Source organism: Pongo pygmaeus, chromosome 23, assembly GCF_028885625.2.
Source record: "Pongo pygmaeus isolate AG05252 chromosome 23, NHGRI_mPonPyg2-v2.0_pri, whole genome shotgun sequence".
Taxonomy (NCBI): Eukaryota; Metazoa; Chordata; class Mammalia; order Primates; family Hominidae; genus Pongo; species Pongo pygmaeus.
The window spans coordinates 54,276,846-54,297,102 of record NC_085931.1 but is presented as its reverse complement, the minus strand read 5'-3'; the positions used below and the strand labels follow the sequence as shown (position 1 = coordinate 54,297,102).

General features: G+C 48.8%; 1 protein-coding gene across 2 annotated transcripts in view; it reads left to right on the top strand.

The window, feature by feature from the left end:
* Nucleotides 1-20,257, top strand: part of SCUBE1 (signal peptide, CUB domain and EGF like domain containing 1) — a 147,508-nt gene that overhangs the window by 4,471 nt on the left and 122,780 nt on the right. For both annotated transcript variants that reach the window (XM_054470024.2, XM_063662988.1), the window contains exon 3: nt 18,462-18,590. In XM_054470024.2, the coding sequence (XP_054325999.2) occupies nt 18,462-18,590 (129 nt within the window). The remainder of the gene's footprint in view (nt 1-18,461; nt 18,591-20,257) is intronic.

The following is a 20,257-nucleotide window of genomic DNA, read 5'->3' as shown; positions in this document are numbered from 1 at the left end:
GTTGCAGTGAGCCGAGATGGCGCCACTGCACTCCAGCTTGGGCCACAGAGCAAGACTCTGTCTCAAAAAAAAAAAGAAAAAGAAAAAGAAATTAAGATGAAGCATTGAATGAGGTATTTGTGCATCTGTCCTTGACTGGCTATGTGGGGGTGGAGTGCAAAGACCTGGGCTTGCCCCCCGACCCCCAAGGCCCCTAACGTCAAGTTCAAAACCACCCTGTAGGTCTCTGTCTCGAGTTCCAGTGCTTGGACAGACACTGGTGGATTTGTGCCATCTGTCTATCCAGCCTTTCTGCCCTGCACCTGGGGTGCTGGTTAGACCTCCTGCTATTAAAAACTGCCTCCCCAGCAGGCTAAAAGTTAAGAGAAAAGAGCAGCTCTGGCTGTGTTTCGTGCCAGGACTCTCCAAGCCCACTGGAACCTTTGGAACTTTTGTCCATGAGAGGACTGCATGGCCGTCCTCACCCCGTGGGTCTGGGGCAGGACTGGGCATCTGGGGGCTGGAAATAGCTCTCCCTGAGACAGACAGACACCCCTGGATGGGATCACTGATCCCAATCTTCCCTGTCTGCACCCATCGTATAAATGAGGAAAGCTGAGGCTCAGACAGGAGAAGCATCTTTTGCAAGATTCCCATGTTCACAGTTATATGGCAAGGACTGAAATCCAGGTCTTGTAACTCCCACTCAATGACTCTGGCAGCTAGTTTTCTTCTCTCTGGGCCCTGCCAGCTGAATTTTTCCAAGTTTGATATTTGTATTAGGAAATTAACATGTGAGCACAGGATGGGTCCCTGTTCTTTCTGTATAAGGCATTTACAGGGCTAGAGTTTTGTGGGCGGTGCAGCCACTCCTCCCTGGGATGCTGGTGGTGTTTATCCTTCGCATTTGTTGAGCATTTATTTAAGGCTGAGTGCTGGACAGATGACATCGCCCTGGATCATGCCTGGTTGGGTAATATTCCTGGCATGCTCAGGACCCAGAACCCAAAGTGGGGTGCTGGCTCCTACCCACAGACCTCTGGAAGGAGGCCAGGCTGCAGGCACACAGGAGGCCATGAGTGAGAAGTCTGGTGGGGCGGCTGGCCCGGCTGCTGGCAGGGCCAGAGGTTAGCTCACTGGTTCGAGTGGTACATATGAGGCTGTGTGTGACCGCTTTCTGACCCTCTACTCTGCCTTCCAGACCCAGTGTCCCGGAAAGGCGGAGCCATGGTTGACCCCCCTATCTCTGCTGGTTTAAACCACTGACCTGGCCTCTTCCTTCCCAAGCCCAGCTCCTCCTTAGGCCCTCTCCTGCTGTCCCCTGCCCAGGAGGCCTTACCTGTTTCCCTAAAATTTTTCGGAGTTCAGCTTTAACTCCTTACTCTGCTTGACCCCCGAGTTAGGAGTCAGACTCTTGTCCCAAGCCCAGCTCTGCTGCTCTCTGGCTCTGTAGCCTTCATGTTCTCACCTGCTGGAAAAGGAAATTGTTTTGTCCTGCTGGGTATGAAGATGAGATGAGAGGAGGCTTGTGAATGTGCTTCGGGAACTGCCAGGGGTCTCCCTATCTCTCCAGCCAAATTTGGGCCTCCACCCTTCACATCCTGAAACACTCTGTCCTGGCACACGCATGCACAACACCTCTGTCCTGGCACACACATGCACACACAGACACACACACACACACACAGACATACACACAGACACACACGCACGCACACACACTTGGTTGCTCTATGTTTGTGAGCCCCAGCTCAGATTTTCCGCCTGCCTGGAGCTCCTTAACCTTCTTTCTGTATCTTGTCTAAATCTGAAGGCTAATCATTCTTTAGGTTTGCCTCCTCCAGGAAGCCTTCTCTGATACCTCCACTTATATACACACACTTACACATGCACACATATGCATGCTAGACTGCATTGGGTACCTACCCTGCTCCCAGAGGCTTCTGGGCTTCCCTCCATCATCACACTTCTGACTCTGGGTCATAATTACTTGTCTTGGTCCCCCACAGAACTGTGAGCTCATTTATTGAGGGCCCACCATAAGCTTGCTGTAGGAGCCACCATACCGAAGCTGTGGTATGGTGAGAAGCTCCCAGTGAGCTCCTCAATTAGAGAGGGCCTTTTACATTTGTAGCCATGTTCCTAGCTCATGGGGCAGGGCCTGGCACTAGCGCAGGTCTGCAGAAAATGTTTAGTCTGAGTCGGCTCTCCTTTGCCCAGACTGGACTTCACATTAGATGAGCAACCTGTAAGATATCCACAGAGGGGAGTGTGGAGTGTGGGGACTGTGGAAGGGCTCGTTCTGGCCCTGGTGTCATCCTGACCCTGTGCAATGAGAGAGAGGAAAGCAGAGACAAGGCTGGTCTCTTCAAGGGGAACCTGGGTTGCAGCCCACCTCTCATGTGAACATTTGGGTGGTAATTTGCCCTCACTGAGCCTTAGTTTCTCCTTTGGTTGTGCGGGCCAAAAATACTCCCCATCACAGGTCAGCCTGAAGATTGAGTGAGGCACAGTATAGTGCACTGGGAGCTGGCATCCAATACACAGTAGGCACTCATTCCGTAGAGTGTGCTCCATATACAGATGGCAAGGTCTTCACTGTGATCCTGTCATTATCATCATCTGCATTATCACCATCATCATTATCATCATCACCACCGTCATCACCATCATCATCATCACCATCATCATTGTCACCATCATCATTATCATCATCACCGTCATCATCACCATCATCATTATCATCATCATCACCATCATCATCACCATCTTCATTATCATCATCAGCAGCAGCATCATCATCATCGTCATCATCGTCACCTGTTCTCACTAGCTGTCAAAGTAGTTTCAGGCTCAAATGAGACTATGAATGGTGAAGACCTTTGAAAATCGCTCAGTTCTGCATACCTGGGAGGTGATAGTTATGGTGCAACGTAGTCCTTGCTCTCCAGGAGCTTGTGGTCTGGCCGGGCTGCATGAGCTGGAAATTCCTGATAACAGACTTAGGGTAGCGTGGGTCATGAATCAGTGTCTGTTGAGTTGCCATGTTAACAGGATGAGAACAATTGTTAGGAACCAAGAGGAAGACACCGTTTGGTTTCGGGCTCCCTAAACCCTTAGTGAGTGAGTGTTGGCATGGATTCTGGAGGCCTGTGTGGACCCTGTCCTTCTAGCACTCTGGTTTGCTCATCCCTGGGGACCCACCTACAGTCATCAATTTGAATCACGGCAGCCTGCCAGAGTGCTCACATATATACCTCACGCCCCCAATACATAAACACAGAGAACCATCAGATCCCTGCTGGCTTCCCTGGGAGGACTATGGAGAGACATCTGGGGGCTTTGAAATCTGAAGGGGCACCATGTGCAGCAGTGGCCCAAGGGAACTGGGAAACCATCCAGATGTTGGTTTACAGATGGAAAAATGGAGGCCTGAGGGGGCAGGGTCTTTCCTAGGGGGGGACTAGAGCCCAGGTTTGGTAGACCCTGTTTCTCCACACTGTATTTCTGCAGGTAGTTATTCCTATCTGTGGCTTTCTGTTCTGAGAAGAGAGGGTTAACAGTCTCTATTAAGGTCAGCATAGGGGTTAAAGCATTGACTTTGGTGCCAGATGGCTTGGGTTCAAATCCTGCCTGTGTAGCCTGGGCAAGTTATTTAACCTCCATTTGTTTATCTATAAAATACGCATAATGTTAGTACTTATTTCATACAGACAGTGTGAGAATTAAATGAGTTAATGTATTTAAAGCCTTTGAACATTGCCTGGCACATAGGATGCAGTATATAAGCACTAGCTGCCCTTACTGTGATGATGATGATGATGATGATGATGATGATGGTGCTATTGATGATGAGGGTGATCGGGGTGATGATAATATTGATGGTGATGATAATGTTGATGGTGGTGATGATAATGTTGATGGTGGTGATTATAATGTTGATGCCGCTATTATGGTGCTGTTGATGAGCGTGATGGTGATGGTGATATTGATGATGATGGTGCTGATGAAGGTGATGATGTATCTGATCATCATCATCATCACCGTGTTGATGTCAATGATCACAATGTTGTTCAAGATGTGAAAGAACTAAAGCTTTGTCTTCTCCAACAATTCCTGGGACCTAAAATGGTTGGGAAATGAGGTATTCTGGTTCATCGACTGTTCATATAAACCATATGCATATACCTGTATCCCCACAGAGGCGAACAGTCAGGTGTGTCATTCACAGATGGCTGCTTATCGAGAATGTACAATAAAAAATACATAGGAAAGAAGACTTTCCTTTGTTCAACTAAGCCTACCTCGGGGGTGGCAAATATGCCATCACCTTCTGCCATAGCAGACATTAATAATCAATCACCACACCCTCCAGTCATTTTTGCAGTAGATGAAACTTGCTTTCCCTCCCTGGGCTCCTGCATCTGCAGTCCTGAGCTGGAGTGGGGTTCTGCCAAGGCTGGGGTTGGAGTCTTGGAGGCAGTGAGCCCCCTGTCCTGCAGATCTCACTGACTGTGCTCTTTGCTGTGATAAGCATAGAGGATGGACTCTCAGCAGAGCATGCCCCGAGGACATGGCTGCCACATTCTCCCCAGTTCTTCACCAACACGTTGAGTGTTTGCTTCCAGACACCCTGCTACATGCTCCACGTCCATGATCTCATTTAATCCTCTCAAGAACCCTACCAGATAGGGACTATGCCTTCCATTTTTCAAGTGAGGAAACTGAGGCATAGAGAGGTAAAGTGACTGGCCACAGGTTACACAGTTGATAGAGGAGAGCTAGAATTTAAGCCCCAAACTGGCAGTTCCCAAGATCTCTCCTCTTGGCCGCTGGGTGATACTGCCTGCTTTTAACTGGCTGTCCCACAGGGACTGTCAGCTTTGTCTTTACCAACTAATCAGTGCCCAAAATGTACTTTCTCTATCATTTTCACAACCCGAGCCTGGGTTGTGGGAAGCCCGATGTGAGGCAGACCAAGCCTCTTACCCACTTCACCAGGTCACCTTGAAACTTCTGCTGCTTGAGAAATCCCTGTTAGCAAATCCAGCCCTGGAGGCCACCTGCCCCCGATTCTGGGAACGGTTTCTTTTCCCACCTTCAAGGGCAACTTGCCTCATGGCCAGTGCACATGTGTGATGATGGCATGGCCTCCACATGTGCAGACATGTTGCATCTGTGTCCACGAGTGGCCTGGGGCCCCTGAGGTCAGCCTAATGCCGGCAGAGGGCTCGCTGTGGCCAGATAGGTGAGTGCCTCAGACAGCCGGTAAAGGCTCTGAGCAGGGCTGGGGATAAGGCACTGTTTTCTTGATGGAATCTGAAGTACCTTGAGGTAAACTCATGGCTGTGTGGAGTTGGAAGAAACTTCGAAGGGCGTTGAGGCAGGCCCTGTGAGTGACAGCTGCCACCCTCTTTGCAGCTCACCCCAGGTCCATACACACCACCATTTTAGCCCATGCCACACTGCACTTAGGTTTTCCCATGTCTCCTCCTGGAATGTGAGCCCGTCAAAGACCGGATCTGGGACCTGTCAGCTCCCATCCCTGGAACCTAGGGACTGGGCCTGGCACAGGATGTGGAAGGCATTTGCTGGATGAAAGGGTCACCTCCTCCAGGAAGCCATCTCTGGTCCCCCAGACAGGGGAGTTATCAGCTGTGAGCATCCTCACTCAGTGCTCCTGTCACACTAGATTGTGAGGACCCATGTAACTTCTCTCAGGGCTGGCCCCAGAGCTGGTGTCGGTGGACAGTGAATGACCCTTATCCATGCTGGGAGGACCCAGGAAGGCCTCCCAGAACCTCACAGACTCTGAGGGTTCTACAGATGAGGAAGCAGAGGCTTGCACAGAGAGAGAGCTAGTCTGAGGATAACTGGTGTGGAGTGATGGCAGAATTCGCCTGGGGAAACTGGGTCCAGAGAGGTCTGTCTCTAGCCAGGCCTCCTAGCTGAGAGGGAGCAGGGTCTGGGTTTCATCCCCCATCAGCCAAGGGGTCCCAGCATCAGGCCAGGCCCCCATCAGCCCATGGGAAAGCAGTAGGGGAGGCTCCTTCACTATGGAGGGATCGAGGGGGCTGTACCAGCCCCTCTGCTTCTACACAGACTCGTTCCCTTGCTGCTGCTGGCTGGTCTGAGACAGGACCTGGGAATGGGAGGGGCTGGAAGCTACCATTTGTGATACCATTATTATTTTGATTTATTTTAGAGTTGGGGCCTCGCTGTGTTGGGAGCTATTATTGTTATTTCTGTTTGTTTTTGAGATGAAGTCTTGCTTTGTCACCCAGGCTGGAGTTTAGCTGCTCAATCTCAGGTCACTGCAACCTCTGCCTCCTAGTTTCAAGGGATTCTCATGCCTCAGCCTCCCAAGTACCTGGGACTACAGGTGCGCACCACCATGCCCAGCTAGTTTTTTGTATTTTTAGTAGAGATGGGGTTTCACCATGTTGGCCAGGTTGGTCTCGAACTCCTGATCTCAAGTGATCCTCCTGCCTCAGCCTCCCAAAGTGCTGGGATTATAGGCATGAGCCACCGCACCCAGTCATTTTTTATCCATCCCTCCCTACCCAGCCTCACTGTCTCTTTTTAGTTCCTCAAACTTGCCAGCTTGTTCCTACCTCTGGACCTTTGCACACTCCATTTCCTCTTGCCTCTCTGTTTAGCTAAGCGTGTGCATCCCCGGCTCATCCGGCCCCTGGGGCATGGGCCTTTCAGAAGCCGCCAGGCCAGTCCCGCACTGGCCTCCTGGTCCGAATTAACCAGGCCTGTTTGTGCTTATTCTGCTGAGGGGGCAGGCTGGGGGTGAGGAAGGGGCATTTCACCCCCTTTAAATGCTTCAACTCATTTAACCTTAATTGCCTTGTTTTCATAGACATTTGCTAGAGAAAAGGACCAAATTATAGCTTGAATTGGGTCCTACTAATCTTAATTAAAAGCTCTCGTTTATAATCAGGACCAGGCCCCAAACGAGGAGCAAACCGCCCTCAAATGGCTTGTTTAAATAACTAAGACCCTCCTGATAATCACTGTTTAGTCTGAACCAACAGCACACATCACCCCTTCTATGTGTATTTAATTTTTTAAACCATTTATTCAAGTGGTTTATTCCACTCGCAAGTTCCAACTCGGGCCTTTTCCAAAATGCTATAATTAAAACTCTTGGGGGAAATAACTTTTTTGTTTGGGCCACAGTATATCAAATATATTACTATGTTCCTCTTTTTGTGTGAAAAGGAAAAACATGACAACCTTATGGCCGTCAGAGATCACAAAATTAGCGTGTATGTAATGAATGTAAATAGTCACTTCCTGAATTTTATATCCCCAGGGTCTACTTGTCAATCACCGAAGTTAGGTAGATTACAGAGCATGTTATTAAAGTGTTTTAACAAAATTCCTAATAACATACTCAGTGATCCATTTAGTTTAACATCAGGAAAAAAAATCTTAAAACCAATTTGGCCTTCTTAGGAAATAATGTCCATGACCTTATTAAATCATTTTCATCATCATTATTACACACTTTATTGAAACTCCAGATAAAATTCTGCTTTTTGGGAGGCCAGGAAAGGTGGTAGGAGGTGGGAGGCTGGGGGGGGAGAGAAGGGGAAATTCTTTTCCTTCAAGTCTTAAAACATGCAATTATGCATGCTAACGTGTGCTCTGCCAAAGATGAAAGTGCTCAAGTCCAGCAGACCAGTAGGAAGGAAGAAATTGGATGTGACTTAAAATTCCAAGTTGCTGTCAGCTAGCAATTAGGCAATGCTGCTTGCCAGCTCTGCTGCAGAGTTTAGTCCTCTTGCAGAGTTCTTGGAGCCAATGTCCATTTTTAGGAGGAAAAATAAAAAGCTCATGTTACTGCATTCAAACACTGGAGGCAAGTTCACCCCTGAGCCTCAGTTTGCCCATCTGTAAAATATGTGTGCACTGGACTGCATTCAGTTGAGTATCAAGGATGTCCACTGAGCACCTACTCTGTGCCAAGCTTGGTGCTGGGGCCAAAACATGTTTCCTGCCTTTGACCTGCCTTGTGGGAGACACAGATTGGAAAAGATGTGATCGTAATAGAATGTGGAAAGTGCAGCAATGAAAATACAAACAAGACAGGATGAAGTAGCGAAAGTGTATATCTGCCCAAGGAGGGGAAGAAATTCAGGACGGCTTCTTAAAGGAGGTGTCCTCTGGGCTAGGTTAGAAAAGCATAGCAGAAGCAGGTCTCTGATGTTCCTTCCAGTTGTGACGGTCAGTGGCAGCATTTGTAGCAAGGATTTAGAGGTCTGCATTTTGGTCCCTCCCAACTCCATGAGCCAGCAGTGACTTAATCATTCTGAGCCCTGGTTTCCTCATCCATCACATGCGAGCCACAACACCTGCCTTACAGAATGCGCATTTGAGTAGAGATTTCAGGAGGGAAGGGGCCTCGCTGTCTGTGAGAATGTGTTGAAGGCTGCACCAGTGTCTGCATGTTGGGTTTTTTTTTTCTCTAATTCCCCATTTCTCCCAGGGTTAGGGGTCTCTGCCCCCACCTCCCACCCTCCATGTCCTCCAGCTCCCCAGGCAGCAGCCCCTCTCTGCCCCCTTCCTCTGGGCCCTCTCGCCTCCTCTTGGCTGCTTCTTATTACAGTGGCTGTATTTGTTTTTCCATCAGAGGAATGCTAACCAGCAAAAACCATTATTTCTAAGAAAATAAACCGTGGACTTGTGTGCCTTTGAATGCTACTGAAATGGATGACGGCCTTCCCTAAAGGCCTTGAGACAAAGAGGGCTCAGGGCCTTGTGTGAACCGGCAAGGCCAGGAGGTCTCAGAGGGTGCTCCGAGACGGGCTTCCAGATGGGCCAGGGCTGCAGCCTCTGGCTAGAAAGAGTGTAAAACCCCAGCCAGCTGGTTGGACGACTGGCCTAGGTTAACAGCAGCTGCTGGCGTCGATCACTCCCCACTTCCTCCAGGGTCTTCAAGGTGCACCCCTCTCTCCAGGAACCCCCATGTCTTCTGTCTAGACCTCCTGCCTCTCGTACAGAGGGGAGTGGAGCTGGGAGTGTGTCCATGGAGACCGGGTTCCAGCCCTGTGTGGCCTGGGCCAAGTCTGTGGGCCTCTCTGGCCTTTGCATCCTGACATCAGAGTTCAGCGGGGGCAGGAGATCTCAGGCCCCTGGGACCCTCACTGTGGGCAGCTCCTTCCTCAGGGTGCTCCTCATTCCCATGACGCCCACTGCTGGCCTCAGTCTGTCAGCTTGAGGGGTGGGCTTCAGTGGGGCTTAGCCAACTGTCCCTTCCCACTGCCAGCCCTGCGGGCAGACCTGGGCCTGGCCGGTCCGTGGACAGAAGCACATGAGTTTGTGTGCATCTGTATCTGGGTCATTCCCCACTCCAGGCTGGCCCCTTGTGGCCAGGGTCCAGGCTAAGGGCAAGGGGCCTGGCCCAGGACAGCACTGGCATGGGAGGGAAGAAGGCAGGGAGGTGGCCTGATCCTTCACGAGGCCCGCGGGCCCCGGATTCCTGGTTCTCAGAGATGCTGTCTTCTTTAGACAATGGTGCCAAGGTGAGGAAGGGTAGAGTCTGGGACCAGCCTGCCCAGGTGCAAATGTTGCCTTCACCACCTTCTAGCTGGGTGATCTTGGGAAAGACATTAAGTTTTCTGAGCCTCAGTTTCTTTTTCTATGAGCCACGGGAAGTGAAGACCTTTCTGCCTGGCTGTAGGGAGGATTAAGCCAGTTACCATCAAGATGGTTCCTGGTGTGGAGTTGCCACTGCTGTTATTTTTCTTACATTGGAGCGGAAGTCCACCCGGGGATTCGGAGAGAAAGGGAATGAAACCGAATTGCACTAGGCCAGCTCAGGCCCTGCCCACTGCTGGATCCCGAGATGAGAGAAAGAAGCCCAAGCTGAGAGCCCTGAGTTCAAGTTGCCCTCAGCCCCCGATCTGCTAAGATTTGTCTTTCGGCTCCCTTCTTTGGGCCTCAGTTACACCTTGATAAAATCCAGGGTGCTCTAGGATCCAGCTTACCAATTCTAAGGGCCGGCCCCAGGTTTTCAGACAACTTCCTGTTTGTTGATTGTGCTCCTGAGCTCGGAGGTGGCTGGGCCTTTGGAGCAGCCCCACAGAGCCTGCAGTTTTTGGGTCTCGGGCCTCTCCTTGGCCTTTCCCTAAGGGGATGGGGGAATGACTGCCTGTAATAGGCAGGAGGGTGGAATAGGGGCCTTGACTGAGGGCTGGCAGAACTAGACTCAAGCCCAGCAGGTTCCCTGCAGTCTCTCCTGGCTTCCGTCTCACACACGCCAACCGCTCCATTTTCACTTGACCAGGCTGCCTCAGCGTCCGTTAGTCCCGATGCCAGAGCCCAGGAGCAGCCCCCAGCAAGGGCTTCAGGGCATTTTTGAGGGAGAAAGGAAATAATTAACTGGTCTTCGTCATCTCGGTTTGGTGGGAAATCTGCCCTGCTTCTTGGGAGCAACACACCCCACTGTGACCCCAAGCTGGGCAGGTGGCATTTGAGGTCAGTTCAGAGCCAACCTCCTTGTGGTTTCCCTTCATCCAGGCAGAGATCCCTGGAGATGCAACCAGCCCAGAGGAGAAGAACACCGACAGCATTAGCTTGTTTGACTTTTATTTTTAAACAGCTTTATCGCGATATAATTCACATACCATACAATTCACTCGTTAAAAGTATACAATTCAATGCCTTTAGTATATTCACATTGCCAGTCCATTACCACAATCAATGTTAGTACCTGTTTTCTTTATTTTATTTTATTTTATTTGAGACAGAGTCTTGCTCTGTCGCCCGGGCTGGAGTGCGGTGGCATGATCTCGGCTCACTGCAACCTCCGCCTCCCGGGTTCAAGTGATTCTTCTGCCTCAGCCTCCCGAATAGCTGGGATTACAGGCATGCACCACCGTGCCTGGCTAATTTTTTGTATTTTTAGTAGAGACAGGGTTTCACAATGTTGGCCAGGCTGGTCTCGAACTCCTGACCTCAGGTGATCCACCCACCTCAGCCTCCCAAAGTGCTGGGATTACAGGCGTGAGCTACCCTGCCCAGTCCAATGTTAGAATCTTTTCATTACTCCGAAAAGAAACCCCATGCTCCTTGACCATCCTCTACCACCCCCCAAGTCTTCAGCCCCTCCAGTGTTAGGAAACCTCTCATCTGCTTTTTGTCTCAGCAGATTTGGTTTTTCTGGAGACTTGATGTAAATAGAATCATCGACTATGTGATCTTGTGACAGAGACATCACTAACTCTGAAGTCAAGCTGCCTAGCTCCCTTCCCGGCTCCCCTTGCATTTGCTGTGTGATCTGAGGCAGGGCAGGCAATGTCTCTGAGCCTTGGTTTGCTGCTGTGAGATAGACATGGTGGTACCCAGCTCTCAGGGCAGTGCTGTGTGTGGGGCCTGCAGACTGCCTGACGTGTCATGAGAGTCTGTCAGCAAAGCCACTGTCGTGATTGTTCATTCATGCAATGCCCAGAGGATTCCTTTGAACATGCTCGGGCTCTGCTCGGTTCTGAGGCTCAAGCTGCACAGGACACAGTTCTCATTCTCATGGATTTGCAGCATCAAAGGACGCAGACAGAAGCAAGCAAGAATAATGCCAGTGCCTGCTTGGGCTGGGGGAGGGGCTAGATCTGCTCAAAGATGAGCAAAAGCTTCAGGGAGGAGGTGATGCTGGGGCTCAGGATGCAGAGGTGAGTAGATGTTTGTGGAGGGGAAGGAGCTCCAGGCAGAGGGAACAGCATGAGTCAAAGTGTGGAGGTCTGAAGCCACATAAGGGACTGGGAGAGGTCACTGAGCAGCTCCAACCCCACGGTTATCTTGAATCACAGAGTGGGAAGGGGGAGGGAAGCTTCCCACCCTCTGGCTGAGCCATGGTCGTTGTGTGCAGTTAGGAATGAAAAAGTATATAGATTTGTGTTAGTTTTACGTGCCCTTTGACCTTTCCCGTAATTAACTGCTGGGCCCACTTCTGGCATTGTCTCTGCAGAAGGGAAACCTGATCGATGGATGCCAGGGGCCCTCAGAGAGCGGGTCTCATTACTCAGTCATTACAAACCCAGAGCTTAACCCCGAGCCACCGGAGACAGGGGCTTAATCCTTCCTGCTAGGCAGCCCAAGAAACTACCTTCCCTGGAGCATAATTAGCCAACAAACCGGATTAAGATTTATTCATCAATAAGGACTCAACTTCCTAAGCCATACATCTCTCCCCGAATGGTTGCCTGATCCAAGGAGGGCACGGTTTTTCTTAAAGCCCCCAGACAAAGGAGAGGACGTGCTAGCGCCCAGCCAGGAAAGGGGTCTTTGTTAGAGCGTTTGGTCTCCACTGTTCTTGAGGAATGTCTAGAAAAATGCCAATTTCAGGGGGAAATGAGAAGACATTTTCAGTAATGATCTCTGAGAGTAGAGAGTGGGATGCTTTAAAAATCCTTAATTTTGAGAAGGTTTCTAGTCAGTCCTGATTTTGAGGAAAATACCCTAAAATAGTATGAAAATAAAATGAAAAGGCTCTCTGATTCATTGCAATAGAATCTCTTAGAATCTAGACACCACAGAATAAATGTATATTTTATGAAGCAGCAAGAATCAATTCTGAATTAAATGATTAAAAAAAAAAACAAAAAAACACCTCACCCTATGTGGGTTCCAAACCTGCGTTGCTGGCACGGAAGCAAAGCTATGGGGTTGTGTGTGCGCGCGCTGCCTTTCAATACACAAAAAGCGGAGCTGGGTGACCTTTCAAAAATTCCATAATGAGCAGTTCTCTGTGCTGCTTTTCTCTGCTCTATTAGATGCTGGGAACTGTCTTCTGTTGGGAATTGAGTTTTCATTAAAAAAAAAAAAAAAGAAATCCAAGCAGGGGAAGGAATAGGGATGCTTGGAGTGAATTGCTGCACTTCTCATCTCCTGTGCTCAGGGCTCTGAAAGCTGGTCAGATCTTTTGTCCTGCTACTTTCTCCATTCATGTGAACCATCCCTGTCACCACCCCTCCTCAACCTCAAGGGTAGGTACAGATCTTGGAAATAAAAGTAATAATACCCATGACATCTCTTCCCCACTTTTCTCCTTAATGAATTTTTGGAGCATGAAACACTTTTTTTTTTTTTTTTTTGAGACAGAGTTTTGCTCTTGTTGCCCAGGCTGGAGTGCAACGGCGCGATCTCGGCTCACCGCAAGCTCCGCCTCCCCGGTTCAAGTGATTTTCCTGCCTCAGCCTCCCAAGTAGCTGGGATTACAGGCATGCACCACCACGCCTGGCTAGGAGCATGAAGCACTTTTTTAAAATATTCATCTCACACACCCCAAGGATGTGGCTCTAAATGCGGGAATAGAGCCTTCACTTGAATGCAACCGCTGGCTGGGGGCCTGAAGACAAGGTCCTCAGCGATGCTGAGCCTCAGCCTCTTCTGTGTGACAGCAGCTCTTACCCTGGCCTCACACGCAGCTGCCTCACTCCAATCTCTGCCTTCATCATCCCACGGCTGCCTTCTCTCTGTGTGTCTGTGTGTCTTCACATGGTATTCTTCTCCCTGTACGTCTGTATCCAATTTCCCTCTTCTTAGGACAGCAGCATTGTATTAAGGCCCACCCTAATCTAGTATGACCTCATCTGAACTTGATTACATCTGCAAAGACCCTGCTTCCAAGTCAGATCACATTCTCTGGTCCTGGGGGTTGGACCTCAACATATCTTTTTGCGGGGACACAATTTAATCCACAACAGCCCTTAAAGAATAAACATCCATAGAGCTGTGCTCTGTCCCCTCCATTGCTTTACCATCTCCCCACTCCACCTGCCTGTTCCTCGTCCTTTGGTTGTCAGTCCTGAAAAAGTGGTCTGAGCCTGATGAGTGTCTTGGAGGTCTGTGGTGCCTCTTCCAGGGGCGGCGACTCCTGGATATGTTTTTATAATAATAAATCCACTTGCTTTGGCAGATTTTTTTAGCTGGTTTGTTTGTGTGTTTATCTCTTATGTATTAAAGGAGGAGGCTTACATGATTTTAGAACAAAATTTCAAGGTACAAACATGGAAAATCAGGGAAGGTTTGGTTTAGGAGCCGATGTCCTCCATCCAGGACACTGGGAGGTAAAGCTGGCTGCCACAGCAGGCCTGGGGATTGGAGAGGAACTGGTTGTTCTGAGAGATGCTCAGTCTGGGAGAACTAATTGGGGGTGGATTAAGGAAAGAAATGCAAGCAGCAAATATCCCTGCACTCGCCAGCCCACTGGCAATTATTGTGGGCTACCTTATGGGGAGTCAAAGGCAGGAAATGGCTAGAGTGGTTTTATTGACTATTCAACGATATCTTTATAATGCCTTATGGGTATGGTGATCAGATAGTTTATCATTTTAATAATGAAAAGGTTAATAACTGCTGTTAATAATTATGCCCCGACAACAGGCATAAACTGGAGCTGTGCCAGGAAAATTAAAGTGTATGATATTCTCTAACCAGGGGAAGACATCCCCTAACTAGGAGGTCTGAGGTTTCTCAGACCTTACCACCATTAAAATAGCCAGTTGGATTACATTTTACAGATGCAGCAACTCTATAATTGATTGTGTTTCTTTCTTTGTCTTGGCATTTAGGAAGCTCACAGTCCACCTTCTGTCATTGTGCTACAGTTATCAAATGTGTTTTTGTATATTTTCACCAGCTTTATCTTATTCTTCAACCCTCATTTATTTTTCTTCATACTAACATCTTATTCTATTTGAAAAAATTGTTGTATGTATTTTGTAAGCTGTTTGGAGGGATATTTGAGGGAATCAGTGAGTTAATAGAAGTTTGGATGGATGGATGGGTAGGTAGGTGTTTGAATGTGCGTGTGTGTGCATGAGCGTGAGTGTACATGTGTTTGGATAGAAGGGTGGGTATTTGAATCAATGAATATACAGATGAGAGGATTCCTCATCTGGATGGATGGATGGATGGATGAATGGATGGATGGATGGATGTTTGGATGGGTCAGTGCTTAGATGAATGGAAGGATAGGCATCTGGTTGAATATTTAGACAGATGGATGCATGCATGCATGTTTGGATGTATGGGTGAACATTTGGCTGGATAAATGGATGGGTGAATAGGTGATTGGAGAAATGGAAGGGTGGTCAGCACACTGGATATTTAGATGGATAAATTTTAGCACAAATAGATAAATGGAAGAATGGTTGGGTAGATATTTGAATGGATAGGTTGAGGGTGAGTAAATGGATGGATAGTGGAAGGGTAGATGGGTGTTTGGATGAAAGGATGCATGGCTGGCTGATTGGTTATTTGGGTAGACAGGCATGCACACATGTGTGTATGTGTGTATGTGTATATGTGTATAGACAGTTGCAGAACAAGTAGAAGGATAGATGGGTAGATGGGTATTTGGATGATCGGATAGTACTTTCTCAGTACACAGTATAAATGTGCCAAGGGTGAAATATTGTATCATGTATAAAGCATTTTGTCAATGACTGGCATGTCACAGGCATTCTAACTTATTAGAAAGGACGTGGGCTTCATAGACCGAAAGACCTTTGTTCTGATCCTTGCCCTACCACTTACTATGTGACCCTGAGCAATTATCTAACTTCTCTGCACTTTAGTTTGTTCAACCATAAAATGGAGTTAAAACACCTACTCCAGAATGTTGCTGTGAGAATTAAAAGGGCTGGTGTATATTTCAGGAGCAAATACCTCCTTCTGAGGTACAAGATGAGAGAAAGTTCTGTTACCCAAGCATGGAATAAAAGTCCTCTTCCTCAGTCTGATTGATCCAACCTAAGTTACCTACCAACCCTGGGACCAACAGCAATTGCTAGTGGCACATGCTGTTTGGATAAGACTGATAAGTCTCCACCCCTAGAGTTAAGACCAGGCCAGCTTCCCCCTGAATCACCTGCTTGAAAGAGGAAAGGAGGGAGGGAACAGTTTGGGGGGTGCTGAGTCAAATCGGATGTGAGGTGATACTCATACTGACAGGTAGTGAAAATAAGTGGCCAGCGGACAGACTGTAACGATATTAAGGGTGTAGAAAAACCACGCTTTGGTAGATGATTTGATGTTAAGGAAGCAGTGGAAGGAAAACAATATTCACCGGGATGAGGAACCCCAGGTAACTGCAGGTCGATGAGTTAAAGTTGGGCTTTGTTGCCTTTGGAGTACCTTTGGAATACCCAGGGAAAGAGGTGGTTGCATTAGCCTATCTGGGGCTCTGGAGAAAGGTCAGGGCTGCAAACAGAGACTGGGAAGTAATCAGTATCTCTTAGTTTTTTAAAATTTATGCCGGGCGAGGTGGCTCACGCCTGTAATCCCAGCACTTTAGGAGTCCGAGGTGGGCAGATCACGAGATCAGGAGATGGAGACCATCCTGGCTAACATGGTGAAACCCCATCTCTATTAAAAATACAAAAAATTAGCCAGGCGTGGTGGCACGCGCCTGTAGTCCAGCTACTCAGGAGGCTGAGGCAGGCAAATCGCTTGAACCCAGGAGGTGGAGGTTGCAGTGAGCTGAGATCGCGCCATTGCACTCCAGCCTGGGCGACAGGGGGAGACACCGACAAATAAATAAATAAATAAATAAATAATAAAATAAAATCTATGTGCCTTTTCAATAAACATAAAATATCACATTCTCCCTTAAGTTTATTTGCAATTTATAAGTGTATTAAATATCAGAATTAAAAACAGCCCAGAGACAGGCACAGTGGCGTATGCCTATAATTCCAGCTACTAGGGAGGCTGAGGCAGGAGGATCCCTTGAGCCCAGGAGTTTGAGTCCAGCCTCGGCAACATAGTGAGGCCCTGTCTCTAAAAACAAACAAAACGAAACAATTCAAATGAGCTGCAGAATTGAGAATTGATGCAGGTGCCCCTGTAGGCAGATTAGGAGAGGACTCCTATCTCTTGATGCTTTGGTGACCCAGCCCACGCTACTTTGTTCTTCCCTCACTGTGGCTGGGTGGACACCAAGAGTGGCTGCACAGCCCAGACCTCTTACTCTGGCACGTTCACTTCTGCTGTTTTCACCAAAGTTATCCCCTTTGCTCTGCAGCATCTCTGGCAGGCATCAGGGCAGTGCTTAGTCACCTCCAGAGTCAGGGAGCTCACTACCTCCTGCAACAGCTTCTACCTTGCAGACTGGCACGCCTACCCGTGGATGTTCATTGGCCCCATGGCTTCCCCTCACTGTGAGTAGCTCTGCTCTCCGGACCAGCATGGAGAAAGCAAGGAGTTCCGTGTCTCCCTGTGGCAGCTCCTCCAGCAACTGAGGGAAACTAGGCCTGCCTTATACAGGCTTTCTTTTTCTACAGGATGGCCCCAGCCCCACTTTCATAGCTGGAACCCAGCCTCAAAAATCCCTCTTCTAGGCCATAGGGGAGGGACCACGGCTTCCTCCTCCGTTGCTTCCTGAGATGCACTTCCGGTTCCACTTAGTGCTGCACTTCCGGTTCCGGTTCCAGTTTCCCTGTGGGGGACACTTCTGGCCCTCCTCTCTCCCCAGCGTGTCTCGGAGCCTCTGGAGGTCAGGGTGAATGTCGGTTGAGATGAGTGAGGCCAGAGGGGTCTCAGGGGGATGCTGAAGACCCTGCAGAAGAGCTGGCACCACCAGGCTGGCAAATTCTCGCTGTGCCTGGTGCCCTCCCAAGGAGGCCAGGTGTGACCGGGGTTAGGCCCCTTGGGCTCTGAAACCCACGAGTTTGAATCCCACGGATTCGAATCCCATTTGTGCCACTTCCTAGGTGTGTGACCTTCCATAAGGTTTTAGCCTCACTGTGCCTTGGTTTCTTCAGTGTTCTTGCAAAGTTGGAATAGTGAGAATGGTGCCTGTATCACTGAGTTAGTGTGGGATTGAAGAGGTAATGACATGGCCTTACAAGCAGGACTTGGGTGTGGAAGCAGCTCAGACAAGGTTAACTAGGCGTGTTCCTATCATTCTCCAGGGTATCTCAAATCTCTCTGGAACTCCAGAATTGATAGCCCTTTGACCCCTGATGGGAAATGTTGAAAAAGCCTTAAAACAGCAAAAAGGGTGACCTTTACCAAGGCTACTGGCCATTGTTTATGAGACAGGAGCCTTTGTTATAGCAAGGAAGCTGGAGCAGTTGAAATGCAGGCATCAGACACTGATGTGGAAAGAAACTGGAGGAGTTAGTGGACTTTTCTTTCATTCCAGAGATTACGCTTCTTGGTGATGTGCAGTTAATTTTACTCAATACCCCCTGCTTCAAGAGAGCTAGTTTTCGGAAATTGTACACCGGCCCAGTGGAGGCAGAACTAGGTGTGAATCTTGCCTGTTCACTATGGTAGGAACTGGAAGGCACCCCACACATGATTAGCATTTTTATAATCCTTGAGTCCCCAGCTCCCAGGGAGGACTGAAGTGAATACTTGTTGAATCATCTCCTAATCACTCAGATCCCGGTGGCTTCCATGGTGTTGGGAGAGGAGACCACCAGGCTCTTCTTCTGATACCTCTCGTGCCCTTCCTTTTGCAGACATTGACGAGTGTGAGAATGACTACTACAACGGGGGCTGTGTCCACGAATGCATCAACATCCCGGGGAACTACAGGTGCACCTGCTTTGATGGCTTCATGCTGGCACACGATGGACACAACTGCCTGGGTGAGTGATACAGCCGCAGCCTACCCCCTGGGCACACCCTGCCTGTTGCTTTGCTCCAGCTTACAGAGTTGGGAGCCATGGGAAGGTTCTCCTTCCTTTGGCTTCCTGTATTAGTTTGCCAGGGTTGTCATAACAAAATACCACAGACTGGGTGGTTTAGACAACAGAAGTTTATTGCCTCACGGTTCTGGAGTCTGGCAGTCCAAGATGGAGGTGTGGGCAGGGTTGGTTTTTCGGAGGCCCCGCTCCTCTGTCAGGCTTGCAGGTGGCTACCTTCTTTCTCCTCATGTCCTCACACAGTCTTCCCACTGGGCATGCACGTGTCTAGTGTCTCTCTGTGTCCTAATATCCTCTTCTTCTTTTTTTTTTTTTTTGAGATGGAGTCTTGCTTTGTCACCCAAGCATGCAGTGGTGCGATCTCAGTTCACTGCAACCTCCACCTCCCGGGTTCAAGCGATTCTCCTGCCTCAGCCTCCCAAGTAGCTGGGATTACAGGCACGCCACCACACCTGGCTAATTTTTGTACTTTTAGTAGAGACAGGGTTTCGCCATGGTGGCCAGGCTGGTCTCGAACTACTGACCTTGTGATCTGCCTGCTTCATCTTCCCAAAGTGCTGGGATAACAGGCGTGAGCCCCTCGCCCGGCCGGCCACTGCACCTGGACCTAATCTTCTCTTCTTATGAGGACACAGTCATATTGGAGTAGGGCTCACTCTACAAACTCCATTTTTAAGTTAATTATCTCTCTAAAGGCCCTGTCTCCAAATGCAGCCACACTTTGAGGTACTAGGGGTTGAACTCCTTCAACAAAGGAATTTTGAAGTGACACAATTTGGCCCATGATTTTATATACCTCCATCTTCCCATTGTCCAAAAACATTTTTAAGCCAATTGTATAAATTTATAAGAGGCCGGGTGTGGTGGCTCACGCTTGTAATCCCAGCAATCTGGGAGTCCAAGGCGGGTGGATCACCTGAGGTCCGAAGTTCAAGACCAGCCTGACCAACATGGCGAAACCCTGTCTCTATTAAAAATACAAAAATTAGCTGGGTGCATGCCTGTAATCCCAGCTATTTGGGAGGCTGAAGTAGAAGGGTCGCTCGAACCCAGGAGGCGGAGGTTGCAGTGAGCCAAGATCACACCATTGCACTCCAGCCCGGGTGACAAGAGTGAAACTCCATCTCAAAAACAAAAAAATAATTACGAGAGTAGTCCACATTTGCTGAATCAAATTGGAAAAATGTAGAAGAGTAGGGAGAAGAAATTGGCAGGTGTCTTAGTTGTGCTGGTGTGTTTCCTGTCAGTCTTCCATCTGCATCCGAGTGTGTTTTTACCATAGTGGTGGTCAGATAGTCAGCATGCATTTGCTCTTTGCTTTTCCCTTTAATATCATGCATACCTCAGGCATTTTGGTTTTCTTTTGAGACAGAGTCTTACTCTGTCACCCAGGCTGGAGTGCAGTATGGCTCAGTGCAGCCTTAACCTCTGGAACTCGGGTGATCCTCCCACCTCAGCCTCCAGAATAGCTGGGACCACAGGTACATTCCACTGCTACTGGCTAACTTTTGGGTTTTTTTGTAGAGACAGGGTCTCACTATATTGCCCAGGCCTCTGGAACTCCTGGGCTCAGGTGATCTGCCCACCTCAACCTCCCAAAGTGCTGGGAT